An 18,637-nucleotide genomic window follows, 5' to 3' on the forward strand; every position below is an offset into this window, starting at 1 on the left:
ATTAAGAGTCACTTATGGGTTTGTCTCCCTCCTGATCCAACAACTAAAACCAAAGTTGCCCATGTTTTCTAAATGCAGACTAGAAGAAAGGTAGTTAGCTACAAAAGCGCAGGAGACTATACAAGTAGAATGATTGTTGTTTTCTTGAGAAGGATGCCTCCTTAACCTTCTCCACCACCATGAATATTGGTCGTTACTCCCTGAGATTCTCATGTCAGTTTCTTAAAGCCCGCCGTCAAAGTTCATTGAAATAGACTTTCAAACGATCTTTTTAAAGCAATTTCTTATTGCCATCTTTGAAATAAAGGGGGGTAAAACAAACAAGAAGGCTTCAGGCTTTCTACCAAAGGTTGAGGGATGTGGCAGTGTAATAAAAATCATTAACAGATTTTTGTGAATACTCCCTATTCTTCACCATAAGATGTGGGTACAAGATAATCTTGATCTCATTTGTATTTTATAGCGTGAAACATGTGACCCAAAAAGCTTAATTTATAAAATATGAGGTCACACTATTACATAGTTGATGGAATTTCTCAGGGGAGGCTGTGCTTACTGGAGAGTCTAGAAATTTGGAGGAGCCATTCTGGGGGGCGAGTGCACCAACTGGTGGCAGTTGTATCTTCTGACTGAAATTTACCAGTGGCAGAGTTTCTGGATCCTGTGGGTGCCAGAATGGTGGCAGTGACGTAAAAAATCATTTGGCTCGTTGTCCCATGTTCTGTGGTCAAGGTCCAGGGATGGGGGTAGAACAGCAGGAGGGATGCAGGACACACTTTGTACCCCAACTTCCAGAACCATGGCTCCCTATTGCTTGTTGCCCTCTCCCCTCTAGGAAGTGAAAGTGAGCTGACTTTCATTCAGCTGATAGCTTAATTTGTCTTTTCATGGGATTAAATATGCAAAATGGCAAGGAATATCAGCAGCGAACAGAGGGAGAAAATGAGCTTCAGCAAGTAGAAAGCAGTGTACTCGATCTCAAGCATAGACCAGAGGGTTCAGTATTCAATCCAACAACGGCCTTTTGGCAACACTCATGACTCATGTCTCACAATCTATGTTGAGTTTAGAAGATCACTGGAATGGGAAGACTGGAAGAGACATTTCACCTCCCCAGGAATGTGTCCTTTCAAGTGTTTCCAGACCCATCTTAAGTGAAAAACAAAACATATAAAACTTATTTGAGATCAAAAATGACAACTGGATAGATTGTTGATGCTGATTTATTTCTGAAGTGAAAATTACAGAAAGAGTCACTGAATCCCAAACACAGTAGAAAACCATGTGTGAGAGAAGAACTTATTTTGGAACAATAATTGGTTAAGTCTTTAAATGGGGGAAGTACTAGTTATTTTCTCCCATCATAGAAACGATTTCATTGTAAAGTACTTGAGGGGCATCCATGGCCCAGATAAAATCCAAGTGGTTGTAAGGAGGGATCTTTCTGTGATAAATGAGGTTGGGGAATTTGGAAAGCAGAAGGTCAACGTCTCGAGGGTCGGCCAGCAAGTCATTGCCTCCGTTCCACACTGCAATTGGCACATGCATGTCCGTCAAGTTGTAGTAGGGAGGTGTGGGCTAAAACATAAGAGAGAAAGAACCCCAGTGTTTATAAGTAACTGTACTTTAAACCCCAATACTTATTTCTTGGCTAGAGGATATTGGACTGGTTGATGATTTTTTCTGTTGAGGTATACTGACACATAACATTGTATTAATTTCAGGTGTATAACATAATGCTTTAAAAGATGCATATATTGTGAAATAATCACCCCCATTAAGTCTAGTTATTGTCCATCACACACATGGTTACAGTTTTTTTTCTTATGATGAGAACTTTCAAGATCTACTTGAAAGTTTTTTTTTTCTCTGTCTCTCTTTTTTTAAAAGATTTTATTTATTTATTTGAAGAGAGAATGAGAGAAAGAGCATGAGGGGGGAGGGTCAAGAGGAAAAACAGACTTCCTGCAGAGCAGGGAACCTGATGTAGGACTCCATTCTGAGACTCCAGGATCAGGATCGGAACCAAAAGCAGTTGCACAACCAACTGACCCACCCAGGTGTTCCTTTAAGGTCTACTTTCTTGGCAACTTCCAAATATACAATACAGCATTGTTCATTGTAGTCACCATGTTGTACATGACATCCTCAAGGCTTTATTGTATAAACTGGAAATGTGTGCCTCTTCACTCATATCACCCACCCTCTACCCCACGCCGCTGGCAGCCACTCATCTGTTCTCTGTATCTGTGAATTCAGCTGTTGGTTTTGTTTTCAGATTCCACATATAAGTGAGATCATACAGAATGTGGCTTTCTCTGTCTGACTTATTTCACTTAGTATAATGCCTTAAAGTTTGATCCATGTTGTTGCACATGGCATGGTTGGGTTATAGAAGTAGATTCTTAGCAGGGATTGCTCAGAGAAGGTCCCCTTCATTCACAGCCAAGTGGATGCAGTGTTTTAGGTCAGTGCTTCTCAAACTTGAAAGGGCCTGTGAAACACCTGGGGATCATGGTAAGATGAAGATTCTGATTTGGTACATACATCTAGGGGAAGAGCCAGGATTCTGCATTCCCAGGTGAATGCTGATACGGTTGGTCCTGGACCATGCATTGAATAGCAAATCTTTAGATCACGTTTCTTACAAATTAAAAATTTAGATTTCTACCCCAAATCAAGAAAGTGGATTTAATTGAATTCTAACTATAATAGTCTACCCAGACACTCTAAAATATGATCTCGAAATGTCTTGAGTCATTTATTTTGGCTTTGTACTGACTTACCAGTATGGTCAGTTAGCAGGTCAGTCAGTTCATTGAAGGGGTTGTTTTGTTGAATACTTGGCTAATTTGACTAAATATTGGATACAATTCTGAGAAAATCTATCATCAGTCCCATTTGCTATTTCTAGAAAATCAACATTTACACATAGGTTTTAAAGAGGCTTATAAAGCAGGACAAGGGAATAAGAAAATCATCACCAATTTTACCACTATCCACAGAGAATTTTTTTGGTTTTTTAGATCCTACTCTGCAGAATACTAATCCAATAAATGAAATTTTTCCATGTCTCACCTTATATAATAGTCAACTTGTCATAGGAAAATATTTCATCATATATAATTTTCCATAATATTTTAATACTTTATTTTAGTGGAGAGAAGGGTAAAATGTGGAGAATATGTGGAGAATAATAATAATAATAAACCTACCTTCCTTTATTCATGCTCCATTGTTCAAAGAGTTTTCTAGATGTTACCTTCTGGCTCTTAACTTAGTGTCAGGGCTCAGTTAGTTGAAGACCATCTGTGTTGTTCTATGGCTTGGTGGAGGGAGGGTGGGCTTGGGATTTGTTATTTCAGGTCCCTTAATATGGATGCCACTGATTACTACTAGTACAGCCCAGGAGAAATGTAGATGCAAAGAATGACTGTTTTGGGGGTTTGAGGAGGTGATGATTGGAGGAAATGTGTTTTCAATGGTGTTTGATCTGATTGTGCCTCTTTGAAGACATCAAAAATTGTTGCAAAAGGGGGACATCTCTACACATGAAATATTGTCGTGAAGAGATAGAAATCCCTTCTAAACATTGAGTTGTGGAAGCAGATGAAAATCAGTAGGGCTGTTTGGCCAGTACGTGGGTGGAAATTCCGGGGTGGGAGGAGAAGGAAGGGGAGAAGATTACAAAAGCTGCAGAGTAGCTCTCCCATTCAAATGTAGCCAGTGATGGTCTGCAGGTATACTCAGGTCTGCAACCTGAGGGCTTGCAGATGTGTTCTCATTACATATTTGGGTGGGGCAATGAAGAAATTGCTGTCTGAATGCCTATGGGGCCCCAGATGGGATGGGCCCAAAGCCTGGTTTCTTCGTGCAGCAACAAGGGCAGGGGGTGGCCAGTATGTCTGTCTCTCCAACAAGGCCCCTGTCTGCCAAGGAGTATCTCCAGCCTTGATCTGTGAGCACGCCATCCTCACATCTTATCTCTAGGAATATGGGGTATCACTTCTCTGGCTGTTGACCCAGGAAGGGCTATTGTTTAAGAAGACCAGAGATTCCAGCTTTTTCTCCTAAACAGTTGGAATTGTCGGCTTGTTGTATCTGTGAACTGCGCTTCTGAAAGGAGAGGGCAGCTGATATCCAGGGCAGGGCTGTATAAGGAGGTACAGGGGGATGAGTTCTAGGAGGTTCTCCCAGGTGGAGGTGCAGTACCCTGAATGCAGCCACTGGAGCTGAGTGCACAGAGAGAGTATGGAGACAGGGTGATGTCTGGCATGATGCATGGATTCCAAGGAAATTACCATCTACTTTCTAATTTCCTTAAGGATGAGTCTGGACACCAACATTCCTTTGGAATACACATGCCTGATGATTATAATTTCATCTTTAAAGTTTTATATCTGTGTCTTTCAAAATGTGAACAATTCCAACTTTAAGAAGCTTACCTGGTGAAAGTGCAGCATGTTCAGAGCTGGGCTTCCCCAGTCAAAAGCTTGGAACTCCCCAGACTTTACAGCCTAATGGAGAGAAATGAATAATACAAGGAAATAAAAACTCTCCTTGCTATGTGAAAAACAAAATTCAAACCCTTCCAGGTAGTTTACTTTCAATTTAGACAATTTTTGAAAAACATTTTTCTCCTTCCCAAGAGTTAAGTCTGTTGTTCATCCAGGACCAGATATTTATGCAAGTTTAAGTGTGGCTTTGCTTGAAATAATTTTTTTCTCACATGCCAAGTCATAAAAAAAAAAAAATCATTCACTTCTTTGCTACCCAAAGTGATTGTTTTCATAGGATTTTATTTTTATTTTTTTTAGAGAGCGAGAATGCACCCATGCGAGAGGGGTGGGGAGGGGCAGAGGGAGAGGAAGAGAGAGAGAATCTTAAGCAGGTTCCATGTTCAACACAGAGCCTGATGCAGGGCTTGAGCTCATGACCCCAAGATCATGATTTGAGCCAAAATCAAGAGTAAGAAGCTTAACCAACTCAGCCACCCAGGAGCCCCTCATAGGATTTCATTTACATGGACAGAATAGCTATTTTCAGCTAGCAGCCACATGCCAGGAAAATTCCCTGCTAGGAGCATTTGACAGAGTATTTCAAGATTGTGCTTTACGGAAAGGGCCAGGGGTTCAGGCACACAAAAGAAGTTTTAAGAGCATTTGAGAAATGATACCTGAGACCAGTGGAGGACATCCTGAACTGAAGTTCCTGCTGGATTATGTGATAGATACACATCCAAGCGACTCTATAAAGCAAAGGCACACACATATGTATATTGGGTTTCTTAAAATAGCTAAGATTTCAATTTTTGTGATCCAGGTCAAGTGCCTAAATTCAGTGTTCACCAAAGGAGCCAAGCAACATAGTTGTATGCTGCTGGAGAGTTAGCAAAGTGTAATTGCATGAGACAGTTGTTTGATTTGTCACCACTCAATGAGGACAGCTCATCATCCCTTTGATCAAAATGGAAATTGGGGCTCAGAGAAATTTGGAGAAATGTCCAATGACATGCAGCTCATATCAAGGTGGAGCCAGAGATTTTACTCTAGATCTCTAGCTTCTCAGCTTTCGCTTCTCTCTACCCAGTGTCGGAGTACAGTAGATGTAATGTATGCACATATAGCGAGATGTGTACGTGTACTCATATATGATAGTCATATATATATATGACTATATATATATATATATATATATACAGATGTATAGTCAGAATACACATACAAGATATTTACAATCATTGTGCTATCCTGCTATCCTATCACTGCTCTAATCCACCGTGACCAGACCCCAGACAACAAACTGAAATCTTGTCTCAGCTTGTATAGACTGGTTCATAGTGGGTCTTAGTGCCACTGTAAAGAGGACCATGGCTAGGGTCAAACAAATTGACCATCATCATAGAAGAACGAAATACCTTTGCACATAATGTTCATGTGGAAGGATGAAATCTCGAATTCCCTTTGCTCCTTGTCTCTATTTCACTACCAATTTTCTCAGAAGGTTCTCACAGATGGAATGCAGTAATCTGTTCTGCCTTTTCTTAGTGTGACAAGGGTAGACGGTTCCATACAAAATGGCAGCCATTCCCAGAGCCAAGGAGAGGGACTTGCTTGCAAGACAGAGGGATGAGTCTTCTACTTATCATCCAAAACAGAAATGGAGGAAATTTACCTTTTTCACATATATTCTAAAATATCCACAGATTCTGACCAACACTAAGAAAGAGGACTGGGTGTCCTTGATTTCCATGAGGGCAGGAAGGTGTCTGTGATTTCACCATTGTGTCCCCAGTAGCTACAACACTTAGTAGTGTCCTAGTAAATACTGTTTAATAAGTAGATACCTGGAGGTAGAATTATATCTTCTTGTCAATGAACTTGGTTAACCAACAATTCGGAGTAAGGATAATTGTCAAAATATAATAGTATTAGTAGCAAAACATATGCAATTCCTATGAGCCATATGCTTTGAACTATGGTCTCTAAGCTTTACACAAATTAGTTCATTTAATCTCCACACTAATACACTTGATGGACAAGGAAACCAAGACACATGATTGTAACTCAGCTCCAAAGAAAGGATTGGAGTTTAGGCTCTTAACTGGAATTTATATTCTTAACTCCTTTTGATAACTGTACTTTTTCATATATGTTTTTAAAACCCAAACCCAATTCAAAACAATGGAAATAGCTAGATAAAGAGTATGGACAAAAGCTAACATAAATAGTTGCTCTGAAATAAATTTTATAAAATTTATGGGAGTGACTATCAGCATTAAGAACATTCAGTCAGGGGCGCCTGGGTGGCTCAGTGGGTTAAGCCGCTGCCTTCGGCTCAGGTCATGATCCCAGGGTCCTGAGATCCAGCCCCGCATCGGGCTCTCTGCTCAGTGGGAAGTCTGCTTCTCTCCTCTCTCTCTCTGCCTGCCTCTCTGCCTGCTTGTCATCTCTCTCTGTCAAATAAATAAATAAAAAATCATTTAAAAAAAAAAAAAAAAAAAAAAGAAAAAAAAAAAAAAAAAAAAAGAACATTCAGTCAATGCTTAGACATCAGCAGAGAAGCCTGCTAAAATATATGGTTCAGTGCCTCCCCTCACAGAATTTAAGTATTATACCAATTACTTAGGGGGTCAGAAGTGAGTAGAGCTCACTACCTACTATTTTTTCTATATGCTGTTTACTTTAGGGAGCACTTGGGTTACCGCAGGGAGCTGGAGGGAACGAAACTGGGAGCAATGATGTGACTTCCCTTGGGCTTATCTACAAAACACAGACACAATTCTGAAGCTACTCCTAGTTTTTTGTTGTTGTTGTTGTTTGTTTATTTGTTTTTGAGTAGACTCCATACCCAGCATGGAGCCCCACGTGGAGCTTGAACTCACAACCCTCAGATCAAGCCCTGAGCTGAGATCAAGAGTTGGATGCTTAAACAACTGAGCCACCCAGGCCCCCACTCCTCCTAGTTTTTCAAAGTACCATGTCTAAGTCATGGTAGAACAAGTCCTCAAAATATTGCTCAAAATATTCAGAATCAAAATGTCAATGCATACAAACCATGTTCAAGTTCTTAGTATCAAATCCACAAATGATAAATAAGGCATTGCTGCAGAGGAGATCCACCGTCTCCCGGGAGCACACCTCAGTAGCAAGAAACTGATCAAAAAAGTGGTGTGGGTAGAATATTTTGTCACCAAATACAAGCTGAAAAATAAAAGCATTGGGACAGTTTTGTAAACATGAAGTGGCAAAGAAGACTCATTAATTTGTCTAGTTGCAAATTGGCTGGTGAGATTTTCATATTTCTTTATGTTGTTTCAGGAATTTCAAACTCTTTTTCTCATTTAATTCCCACTATACAGTTGGGAATGGACAGGGCAGATGACCAACATTGAATATTTATTGTTCCATTGAGAAACATAGTGGCTGCTGCCGAGGAGATGTGTAAGACATGAAGAGTTACAGTCTAGTTGGGCTAATAAGTGCCATGAAATAAAAATCATAAAACAACGTGGCAGGATGTCATAAGTGATGCAACAAAACATCAAAAGATCAGAAGCCGAAATGGTGACCCCATTGTATTTTCAGGAAAACCTTTGGAAAGACAATGAGGCTCGGGGGAGCTTGATTATTTGCCTTAAATCTTCTTGAGGAAAATAGACCTGGGTTATCCCCATATTATATGGGAGGAAACAGGAGGCTAAGAAATAGTTGAGATCTTGTGCTTACCTAGAAGTGACTAAAAAGTTCACAGATTCTATAAAGCTACCATCTTGATCTGAGCCTCAAACCCCTGACTTAAGGTCTAATGCTTTTTAATTATTATTTTTTTTAAACCAACTATCTACATTGCCTATCAGAAAACCTGAGCCCAAGTAGAAAAGAAACACCTGCAGTAGTGCAGCCGGTAATGATACTCAAAGTCATCGCACATTTTTCACGTTTTGAGAAAAAGCTTTACATATGTAATTTGACTGTAGATAGAGTCTCTTGGGCTTTCAACACACAAGTTAGTTCAGAGTGAAAAGAAATGAATAGTGCAAAACCATGGAAGGAAATAGCATCATTACGTTTTACAGACTGCAGTAAAAGTGTTCTCCTGAAGGAAGCGCATCGGTGTCTGTGTGCGTCAGTTTAGGTAGTTGGGAGAAGTAGGTGATTAAGTGTTGGGAAAACAAGGATCATTAATTCCCTCCAGTGTGTGCCTACTATACAAGACACTTAATATTTCCTGTTTATTGCAACCCACACTCCTGCCCTCTGGGACCCATTTTAAAGTTCTAAAAGTCAAGGGCATTTGATGAAGGGTCTCAAGGTCCTTGTCTCCACGAGTGTTGCTCCCCTTCCCCTCTTTCTCCTTTTCCCTCTCCTTCCCTTTCTTTTCTACCCTTCCCCTTTCTGGTTTTCTTCCTTTTGTTTTTATTTCTCCCTCCCTGAATCGTGGTCTTCATACATACAAAGGAAACAAAACATCTATGATGGGGACCGACACTCCCGGTATCGCTAACCCATGTAAAGCTACCAAGGATGTGGATAGAAAGGGGGATCTCAGTGGCTGTCATGGGGATTCAGCCATTGCTAGGCAGGAACTGAAACACGCTTCCACCCATTTCCATTCTTGGCCAGAAGCATGGTTGTCCGCACCGTGTTTCCCTTCTCTTTCCGTCCCTCTGAGACCCATGGACAACTCGACATCTTAGATTCAGTTGAAGAGAATCACATATCTTGAAGATGGATGAAGGAAGAAGCATGAGTTTGTTTAGAAGGGTTTTGGTGTATTTCACGGTGGCAACGGGAGCTAAAGCATAGAAGGTTTTGATTTTTTTAGCCAGCTTGGGGTTGGTAGAAAAGGCGATGAAACCTGAAACAGAATGACAAGGAACCAGTAAAGTAGATGTGTGTGTGTCTGTGTGTGTGTATGTGTGTGTGTGTGTTACAAGTGGGACATTATTTGGATTTACACAGAGTGCTGTTTACTAAGAGAGAGAAACTGACCACCTCTGCTTGTTCAGAGCGACCAAATTTTAGTATATTTGTTTTATTTTTGTAGATTCTCTCTAGGAACCTGAGGCTAGAACTTTTAAAAAGTTAAGTTCTTTCATCTGACTTTAGAAAACAGATTTATGTGGGGTGAGGAAGAATTACTTATACTGCAAACAGATTTTGATGAGTTCAGATTCATGTCATCACAGTGAGATAATTAATTAGCACTTCATATGAGGAGGGTATGCAAAGGGAAAGATTGAAAAAGTTTTAAATCTGACCACACAAGATTTGAATCCCGGCTATGGGGTTTATTGGATTTGTTACCTTGGACAGGTCACCTAAGCACTGAAAGTCTCATTTTCCTCATCTGAAATATGGGACTAAAAATGAGTGCTTTAATAGGGTTTTTTAAGGAACCAAGTGAGGTGAATTATAGAAGGTATTTACCAGGACACTAAGCACATTGTAAATGCTGGACAAGAGACCAGCCACAATAATTCAAACATCTATGCTCCATAAATATACTCAGCTCTTGTCTGTAATGAATTGCTGTTTTGAATGGTAGCATATTAGTAGACTGGGATGTGATCAAAGAGTCATTAAGCTAAACTCTACACAATCAAACTACATAGGATAATCTCTCCCCATGGTTAATAATAGCAAAATAGACAAAAGAGTTCTGAACAACAACAATAAAAAAAAAAAAAGACTTTCAAATGTGAACACTTACCTCACCTACCTCTGCCTAATTCTACTTAAGGAAGAATGGCATTTGCTAAGGGATTCTTTACCTGATTGCCTAATTCTGTAGATTACAGCCAGTGTATCACCCAGAGAAAGCAAGAATCACACAGGAAGAGATTGCGTGGGTATCTACAGGTCCCAGCACAGCTAGGACAGGTGACTTCTCAGAATACACTTCCTTGCTTAGAATAAACAACACTACTTGTGACACAATCCTAAAAGGGACACTTATCTGACTTCCCAGTACACAGAAGATTAGAAGATGCAAATGCAAAGCAGAAACACCTTCCAGAAATCTATGTGTGTGGTGACAGTGATGACATGTTATCCATTAGTGACAAAGAAGAATGGAATGTTCAAAATTCAAATGACTCCAAAGAGTGGTAGTTTGGAGTAACTTAGTGTCAGTTTTACCCATCTCCATAAATCCTAGGAAATCATTGCATTGCATCTTGAGGAAATAATTTTATAACCCTAGATCAATGAGGAAAAGTTAAACTCTATTCAGTGTGTGCTATTAAAAAAAACAAAAAAAAAAAAAAAAAAAACCCAAAAACCCAGCATTGTGTCATAAGTTAAGGCAGATTTCCCTCCAAAATGATGCAACTTTTGTATGGTTTCGGAAATCGAAGGAGTCAATTTTGGTAATCTAGAACATCTCCCCTTTTTAAACAAAGGATCCTCAAAGGTTTTTGAGGAGGACCTGGGCTCAGTCGGTTGAGCACCTGACTCTTGGTTTTAGCTCAGGTCATGATCTCAGGGTCATGAGATCGAGCCCCTGTGGGACTCCATGCCCAGTGGGACGTCTGCTTGAGATTCTCTCTCTCTCCTTCTCCCTCTGCCCCTGTCCCTGCGTATGCATGTGCATGTTTTCTCTCTTTAAAATAAGTAAATCTTAAAAAAAAAAAAAAGGATATCAACTCGATTGTTGACCATGTGGGATACATGCTGTGCTGTACCTGCCCAGATTCCTCCTCATGTCTGAGGCATTTATTTAACCCCAGCAGCAGAGAATTTGTGACTCTTGTCTGATTTTGCTTTTGCTCAGGAGAATCCATGGTTCTCAAAGAATTCTAAAGAATTCCTTCCCCGCATAGTCTTCATTGAATGGGGGGTTCAACTAGTGGCCAAAAAGGCCCAGCCACCTGGTTCCACTCCAAGAGACTCTCAAGAGCCTTCTCATACAGAATTGACTGAGAGCTTTTTGGAACTGTGTCACGTCCCCGCTGCTCCCTCTGCCCAGTCTTGCCTTCTGCCCTTTACCCTAGCAGTGTTTATTTATAAAACAAACTGAATACTAGTCCTCATCTCCTTGGAGACATGACCTATGATGTTTTTCTCTAAAATTTTATAGGTGAGTTAGCTCAGTTGGTTAAGTGTCTTCCTTCTCCTCAGGTCATGATCCCAGGGTCCTGGGATCAAGTCCGGCATCAGACTCCTTGCTCAGCAAGGATTCTGCTTCTCCTTCTCTCTCTCAAATAAATAAACTTTTAAAAATTCTATAGGTGAGACCCACGTACCCACCACCAACTTCACCCACTTCCCTGCATCGATATTTATATATGGACCTACCGATTACTTAGATTCCCAGCATGGAATCAAGTCATCGGCTGAGAACAGAGACTAGCATAAAATACGTCATTATTCCTCCTCTGTGACCCCTCCTTCCCCTTCTGCTTCCACCTTTCCCTTCCCCTTACAGCTATCTCTCTCGCGCTCGGGAGCTCACCCGATTATGCTTTATCTCAACCATTCCTCTGACATTGCTGTTCGGAAGGTCCCTCCACCTGTCCGGCTGCCAAATCCAAAGGTCCCTTCTTAGACTTCAGTTCCCATGACTCATCAGTAGCCTCTTCCACAGCTGACCACCTTCTCCTTCTTGAAACACTTTCTGCCCTTGACTTCCAGAACATGAGGTACTCCTGGCTCCCCATAGCACTGTCACCATGACGTCCCAGCTCCTTCATCTGATTCCTCCTCATCTTCTACACTAAGAACAGCCCGGGCTTCATCCTTGGGCTCCTCCCCTTTCCTGTCTGAACTCACTCTACTGGTTATTGCACCCAGTTTCTCGTACATTTTGTACATTCAGATCTCCAGCAGGTGTCTGGCACCCAGCAGTGAGAAAACAGAGCCCCTGTCCCCCTGGACCATATCTGTTGTTCTCACAGCCATCCCCCTCGTGGACTGGGCATCTCCATCACTCCAGGTGCTCAGACCACAAATCTCACATCATTCTTGACCCCTTTCTTTCCCTTATGCCCCATATCCAATGTGGAGGCAAGTCCTATAGGTTCCTCTTTCAGAACACATCGAGAACCTAACCATACACCACAGCTACCCACCCGCGTCCAGGTCACGATCATGCCTCTCATGGGTCACTCTAAGAATCCCTTAACCGGTTCCTCTACCCCTACCCTTGTTCCTTATCAGCAGCTGGGGTGATTCTGTTAATGGGACTGTGTAACTTCTAATGCTGTTGAGGGCCTTGAGGTCAGATCCTGGTACTCCCATCTTCAAAACTCTGCTCTGGTTTCCCTTTACTTAGAGTAAAACCTGAAATCTCTATAACATCTCAAAAGCTCTGAACAGTCTGCCTCCTTAGACTGTGCCCGCATCTCATCCTTGCTTTGTGTCTGATTCAGCTACACAGTGAATCACCTCATCACCATTCCTTGAAAGTCTGCAACCTCAGGCCCGTTGCACTTGCTTTTCCCTCTTTCCAGAACATCAGTCTTTCAGGCATACACATGACTCACCAGTCCCCAGTCCCCCATCTCCTTCACAGAGTGCTGGGGATATCCTCTATCTGAACTCGCCGTGTCCCCTCTGATGCTCCCTTATAGCCTTTCCTGATTATTTGCTTCCCATAACGCTACCATTATTTAACTTACTCTGTATTTTACTTTATAACCCTTGTTACTTTCTCTGCCTCCCCGCTAGAGTATCTGTAGCACAAGGACGGAAATTTTCATCTCCTTTATTTATTGCTATATTCTTAGGACACATTGCAGATGTTCCACTCATGTGGTTGAGTGGATGAGATGTCCAGTCCAGACGCCAGGAGGTGCAGTGTCTAAGATTATGGGCTTGGGAGTAGGATGGCCTGAGCTGGGATCTGAGGTACCCTATTCGTCCTACCTGTGTTACCTTGCACAAGTTATTTCCCCTCCTGTCTTATTTCCCCATATATACAACAGATTTGATCATTGTCCCTATATCATTGGATTGTCGTAGCCATTCCTTTATATGATGGATGAAAAGTAGTTAGCACAATGACCGACATGCCTGCATAACCACTGGGAAGGGGTCTGTATAAACAAAAGCCCCCTACTTCAGCTGCTTTTACCTACCAATGGTGGTGCCTTGGGAGTGGCCAACGTAGTGCAGCTTATCCTGTCCAGTTTTCTTTAAAATGAAGTCAATCATGGCTGGGAGGTCGTATTTAGCCATCTCATCAAAGCTGTGAGAAAAACGAAGGCAAAAATAAAACTGAATACATTTCCTTGCTATAATTTCTAAAAGTGAAGCCTATTTATAGCTAATCCTCTCTCTGGGAAAATAGAAAACTGGCTTCTCTAAGCATTGCTGCTTATCGACCAGGGGAGAGTGTCAGGTGCTTTTGGGGGGCTGGCTTCTTATCAAGAGCTGACGTCATTTCTGAAATGGAGCATTACAACTGCAGCTTAATTCAAACAAGATAGCCTCTGTCGGTGGGGAATCTTGCTTTCCCTAAAAATGAATGTCAGATTTAATCATCATTTGTACACAGATTGTACACAATCTGGGGTCAATTGAGATGAGTCAGAGCGCCCTTTCTTTTACTCCCCAAAGATCAGCCAGAATGGTCTTTGGAAAATGAAAATGGGATTCTGCCACTGCCTTTTTGGAAACTGCTCGGTGACTTCTCATTGTGCGCAGGGTGAGCTCTGAAGGCCTCAGCGTGGCCCACGGAGCCCGCCTGACCTCTCTCTCTTTCTCACCCCCCCCAGAGACACGAGCTTCCTTGCAGGCCCTAGAACACTCAGAGCACTTTTCTATGCTTTAGCAGCACCACTGAAATCTCTTCTACTTCCCCCTCCATCAGCACTTTTTAGGAATGGGGCATGAGAGGGCCGGAGAAAGGAAACCTTTGAAAAGCTGGCCATGGTGTCCATAGTAACTCCCTCCCACCCTCTTCACTGTTGATGGTGACTTGGGTTCTTGAAACCCCAACTGAGCTTGGGATATCCTCCCAAATCTCGATAGATCTTCCTTTTGGAATCTGCTAAGGCACCAAATTTCCTTGCTTCGGTCATTTCGCTCATTCCATTTGAAAAGGGAATCGGCTCATCACACGTACTGAGATCATGGAGGAAAAGCTACCCCTGGACTCAGAATCCAAGAAGGGATTAGAATAAAAAGGACTTGCTTCTTCCCTCCTGAGAGTGTAATGTATTAAAATGGGACTGGATTGGAACAGGCAAACATGAATACTCACGCTTTTTAAACTCGATTTTATTTTTCATTGTCCATTTTTTCTTTGTCCCCTTTCTTTACCTGAAAGCCCAGAATTCCACGGAGTCTGGGGAGAAGTATAGGTTTCTCCTGGCCCAGGTGTTCCCCCTGCTGTTTCCCAGCCACACATCATAGTCGGCGTCTGCCAGAATGAAGGCCAGGCTGTTGTTGGGCAAATTGGAGATCCAGTTTGTGGCTGACGTGAGCAAACCGTGTTGCAGAAATGCAACAGGTCTCTGGCCTGAGGGAGAAAATTGTATCCAAGATTTATATCCTCATTCCTCATTCTCAGATAAACGTGGAGACAGGATATAGACTTTCGGACGACTAGAATGAAATAGTTTTTGCTTGATTGAGTTGAATATTTGAATATATCATTTTAATTATGGTGGTGGTTTCTCAAGTGACACAACGCATCAGATTGTGCAGTTTAACCTTGGAAGGCTATTGAGAAACTTATATTCTGAGGAAATTCAGTGTGATGTTAATTTAAGTGGCTTGTGGGTGGTAAAGTGATAGGTGATCATGCTTAATTTTATTCTCCTTGTACTTCACAATTTTCCTGCGATGAGAAAAAAGATAAAATGTTTTTGTGTAAGTGAGGAAATGAGCCTCAGATCGCCTCCCTTTCCTCCCCATGGTCACACACATCCTGGCTAACTCTTCCTGATCCTCCAGGACTCAGCTAAGTCATTATTTCTAGAGCAAGTTTTCCTTGATCTCCACCAGCCGAGTTAGGCCTCTGTATCAGAACTTCTGGTTTAATGTCCTCTACAGAGTTCTAGCATTGCACTTATCACGTATCATTATAACTATCTGTTCATGATTCCACTAACTTCATGGTGATCTCTCTGAAGATGAGAGATAAAGTTTCATCATGGTTTCATTTCTAGAATGAGCAAGACTCACTAAGTCCTTAGGAGAGAAATGAAAGGAGGAAGGGAAGAAGGAAAGAAACAAGGATGGAATGAAGGGAAGAAAAGAGAAGGGAGAAAAAGGAAGGGAGGGAGGATTATACCTATATTCTCTGAATTTTTCTTCCCATAAGGAATTCTATTGATCCCAAGGATATAACCATCTTCCGTTATGACATCATACTCTTCACTTGGGTAACCCCAGTAGGAGATCATCTGACTCTGATGAAGAAAAACAAAGCTTCTAGTTTCAGTTGAGTTTTTAAAAGCATCTAGTAAGTAGATAAGTTATTCTTGACTGGTCACGTAAAAGCTTCAGCTTGCCATGATTCTAAGTCATGGTAGTAGCTCTTGGTTCTATGGGTTCCCTGCCCCACAATTCTGGTAACTTACAATATTCATGGTCACTTCAGGGCTTATAGGATGTAATTTTCCAAAGTAAGCATGTGTGGTTCCAAGTGTAGATATCAAACTTGCCACAGTTAATAGCAACCACATTTTGCTCTTGTCTGAAACAGAAGAAACCATGGCAGTGGTTAGCCTATGACGCTTTCATAATACTTGTATTCTGTGCTAGTTTTACCTTCATGCAAGGTTTGATTATATTCTGTTTTGGGCAGTAAACTGGGACATGTGATGGTCAGCATGTGTATTTTAATGCTTCACATGTTTCACTCTCCTTGAAGCCTTTTAAGAACATTTCCTACTTGGTTTTCAAGTCATATTGAGCTCAACTAAATTGATCAAAATATCTTCTAATTGTCTGGCATAATATTATGTTCTTATTATGCCTTATATTTAAGGCTTTTGTCAACTCTTTTTGAGAGCCCCAAGTCATGTGTGTGTGTTGGGGTTGGGTGGCATTGTGTCAACATTTGATTCTTTTAGATTCGATATCAATACAACATGGTTCAAACCCATAATGATGTCTTTAACATTGTTTATGATAGCCACTCCATAAATGCTTATTAATCTGAGGTAATTATATGGACTTAATGGCCACCACCAGTTGTTCAAAATATCTAACAACAAAGTATCTAACAACAAAGAGGAAAACCCATATCATGATATTAAAAGAATTTTAGTGATTTTCTAATTCAACCCCCTCATAGTCTACAGGTATGAAACAACAACCTACTTCTCAGAGAAGTTAAAGATAATTTCAAGTGAATCACATTACTGCTATTATATACGTGATCAGTCTTTCACATAATGTCCTCTCAAATTTGGTAGGTTTTTATAAGCTATTTTATAAAGTGAAAAAACAGGGGCTCCTGGGTGGTGCAGTTGGTTAAGTGTCTGACTTTTGGTTTGGGCGCAGGTCCTGATCTCAGGGTGGTGAGATCGAGCCCCATGTCAGGCTCTAAGGGCAGCAGGGAGTCTTCTGGACATTCTCTCTCCCTCTAACTCTGCCCCTCCTGCTTTTTGTTTCTCTCTTACTCTTCCTAAAATAAATAAGTCTTTTTACAAAAGTAAAAAAAAAATGTTAACTTCCATAAAATATCTGTAGCTTCTATGACAAAGGATTACTTCCTTTAATATCCATTAGCTTTTATTAATCGGTGAGAAAAAAGACCAACAAATCAATAAATATTGGTTGAGCACATGAAAAAGCTTTCCTAGAGAGAAAAGTGGCCTAAAACCTTACAACTTAAAAACATTTGTAAATATTCTGTTACATTTATAATCGATGAATGTAAATTAAAACTATAATGTTTTAATACCTATCAAATCAAGTTTGATAATTCATAGTGATGGTAAAATTGGGTGGAAGACCTAAGTGTTTGTGGGAGTGTAAGGTTTTGCTAGGTCTTTCAAGAAAATTATGAAAATTTAAAATGCATAACTCTTCTATCCCACATTTAGATTTTAATCTCAGCTATAACCACAAATGTGTCTAAAACCATCTATATGTATGAGGATGTTCACTACAGCATTGTATATAACAGGAAAGATTGGGAATGACTTAAGTAAGTGCCTATCAGCAGAGAACATAATCTTATAAATTATCCTGCAAACCATACAACAGAATGTGATACTTCTTGTTTTAAAAAAGTGAGATGCAAATCAAAACTGCAATGAAATACCTCACACCTGTTAGCATGGCCATTATCAAAAAGACAAGAAATGACAAGTGTTGACCTGGGTATGGAGAAAAGGGAGACATCGTGCACTGTTGGTGGGAATGTAAATTGGTCCACAAACAGTATGGAGGTTCTTCAAAAGAATTATAAATAGAACTGTCATATAATTCAACAATTCCACTTCTGAGTATTTATCCAAAGGGGAAAAAACACACTAACTCAAAATATATTGGCACCCCCATGTTCACTGATGTTCACTGCAGAATTATTTATGGTAGTTAAGACATGGAAGCACTGTAAGTGTCCACTGGTGGAAAAATGGATAAAGAAAATGTCACACACACACACACACACACACACACACACACAGGAATACTATTCATCCATTAAAAAGAAGGAAATCTTGCCCTTTGTGACAACATGGATAGACCTCAAGGGCTTCGTGCTAAGTGAAATAAGTCAGACAGAGAAAGACGAATACTATATGATCTCATTTAGGTGTGGTATCTCAAACAAACAAAAAACCCGAAACAAAACCTAAACAACTGAACTCATGGATACAGAGAACACAGGGGTGTTTACCAGAGGTAGGGAGGTAGAGGGGGAATGAAATGAGAGAGGTGAATTAAATAGTACAAACTTCCAGCTATAAGATAAATAAGTCAGGGGGATATAACATACAACATGGGGACTATAGTTGATAACAATAATGTATGGTATTTTTTAAAGTAGCTAAAAGAGTAGATCTTAAAGGCTTTCATCACAAGAACAAATAATTCTGTAACTATGTGTGGTGACAGATGTTAACTAGAGTTAGTTTCGTGATCATTTTGCAATATATAGAAATATTGACTCATTAATGGTGTACATTGAAACTGATATAATGTTATATAGCAATTGTATTTAAATTACA

At 40.6% G+C, this 18,637-nt stretch overlaps 1 protein-coding gene and 1 long non-coding RNA gene across 2 annotated transcripts in view; one reads left to right on the forward strand and one right to left on the reverse strand.

Annotated features, from left to right (window-relative positions):
* LOC123390213 overlaps positions 1-14,909 on the forward strand; it is a 31,493-nt gene extending 16,584 nt beyond the window's left edge. The window contains exon 5 of the long non-coding RNA XR_006604874.1: positions 14,776-14,909. This is a non-coding gene — a long non-coding RNA (uncharacterized LOC123390213). The remainder of the gene's footprint in view (positions 1-14,775) is intronic.
* LOC123390212 (gastric triacylglycerol lipase-like) lies at positions 1,206-16,205 on the reverse strand. Its single transcript, XM_045073849.1, has 9 exons — positions 16,034-16,205; positions 15,745-15,862; positions 14,769-14,967; positions 13,583-13,692; positions 9,226-9,360; positions 7,557-7,705; positions 5,177-5,248; positions 4,446-4,517; positions 1,206-1,578 (listed from the first exon to the last, which is right to left on the reverse strand). Exons 1-9 carry the CDS (start codon positions 16,166-16,168, stop codon positions 1,345-1,347), a joined length of 1,224 nt encoding a protein of 407 aa, XP_044929784.1. The 5' UTR covers positions 16,169-16,205; the 3' UTR covers positions 1,206-1,344.
* Between the last annotated feature and the right edge of the window lie 2,432 nt (positions 16,206-18,637).

Source organism: Mustela putorius, unplaced genomic scaffold (genome assembly GCF_011764305.1).
Source record: "Mustela putorius furo isolate JIRA1106 unplaced genomic scaffold, ASM1176430v1.1 tig00537291_pilon_pilon_pilon, whole genome shotgun sequence".
NCBI lineage: Eukaryota > Metazoa > Chordata > Mammalia > Carnivora > Mustelidae > Mustela > Mustela putorius.